This window comes from Cimex lectularius, unplaced genomic scaffold (assembly GCF_000648675.2).
Source record: "Cimex lectularius strain Harlan isolate CLEC.00 unplaced genomic scaffold, Clec_2.1 scaffold9, whole genome shotgun sequence".
NCBI classification, from domain to species: domain Eukaryota; kingdom Metazoa; phylum Arthropoda; class Insecta; order Hemiptera; family Cimicidae; genus Cimex; species Cimex lectularius.
Window position 1 is genome coordinate 3,406,926 of NW_019392733.1, and position 1,414 is coordinate 3,408,339.

The window sequence follows — 1,414 nt, forward strand, 5'->3', positions numbered from 1 at the left end:
TGACCTCACTATGCACAATGACCAAAACATACTGTCTAAGCATTATCTACATTTTCCCCTCCTGAGAACCTGCCATGTTGCCTTAAACAACGATGGTTTTGAGACCTCCTTGCCCCTTAATCCCCCATATTGAACTGGTTTCTCTTAAAATGTGTGTAGTGTTAGCCATGGATCATTTTTCTAGAATAAAAACTTTTATTTTTTCTGCAGTCTTACTTTCCTCATCAGGTGATAAATAAATAAAAATTATATCATATAATTCAAGTTTAAAACTTGTTGTCACGGTTTCACAAATAATTACTTACACTATAAATTTCTGTTGACTGCACACAATCAAAATTTAACTCAAGGTTATTTACATAAAAAACACCATGTCTTCAAAATCGACACCAGTTGTAAGGAACATGAAGATGAAAGTGCAAAAGGTGCTAGTTTATGAGCCTGTTAAAGCTGACAAAAAAATCATGAAGTGTCTTCCAGTCCCTCCAGGAGGTAGGGGAATAAAATTGTGCGAGTACAGACAAATGAACCGTTCATGCTTCCCCAAACTCTGCGACTGCCCACTAAGAGAACAGCCTCTGAGCCGTCGGTCCATGTTTTTCAGAAAAGCCTGTTTCACCGTTAAAATTATGGCATTGGCGGTCATGTTGAAAATAACATATGATGCCGGTTTTTGGTCACATCCTGGAAATTCTAAGAAATTAGTAGAAAAAATATCAGAAACGCTCAACCTAAAGGGGCAAAGAGACAGACAAATAGTAGAACCTTCAAAACCCTCCAAGAATATTGATGAGGTATTGTTTATTTTAATTACATTCTCTGCTCTACATCTGACATATTTACTACACCGGTAGATAATTTTATTTATTAAATACTTTAATTTTTCAGGATTATGAGAATGAACCGCATAACATTTCCAACATCTGGAATGGAATCATATTGACTTGTGCCAGAAATTTATTACAACTAGATCCCTCAAGACAATAACAAGCTCATGTCCATCTCAAGAATACACGTGCCATCAAGAAAAGTTCAAATTACCAAATGTTAAAAATCACTAGCAAGCAAAAATCTATTTTAAAAGAAAATCAATTATGTAATGAGTGATTAATAAATTCCAAGTATGTACTTGTGTAATGATTTTTTTTTAAATTGTTCATGTTATTTAATGTCTGGCTTTGAACATTCAATTATCACAGGCTTCATTATTTTATAAGTTTTTCCAGTCAAATGGCTCTTCTTTGGCTGGAAAAACTTATAAAATAATGAAACCTGGGATAATTTATTTTTTAATATTTAATAAATAGTTTCAACTATATAACATTTGCACAATTTGCTACAAAATTGTACTACAGTCTTGCAGTTCCTCTTTAAGGATCTTCACTTTTTTCATTGTGATATGTTACGTTGATGG

At 33.2% G+C, this 1,414-nt stretch overlaps 1 protein-coding gene across 1 annotated transcript; it reads left to right on the forward strand.

The window, feature by feature from the left end:
- Positions 1-278: 278 nt before the first annotated feature.
- LOC106665355 lies at positions 279-1,137 on the forward strand. The gene is made up of 2 exons (XM_014391715.2): positions 279-794; positions 889-1,137. Exons 1-2 carry the CDS (start codon positions 372-374, stop codon positions 985-987), a joined length of 522 nt encoding a protein of 173 aa, XP_014247201.1. The 5' UTR covers positions 279-371; the 3' UTR covers positions 988-1,137.
- Positions 1,138-1,414: the final 277 nt, after the last annotated feature.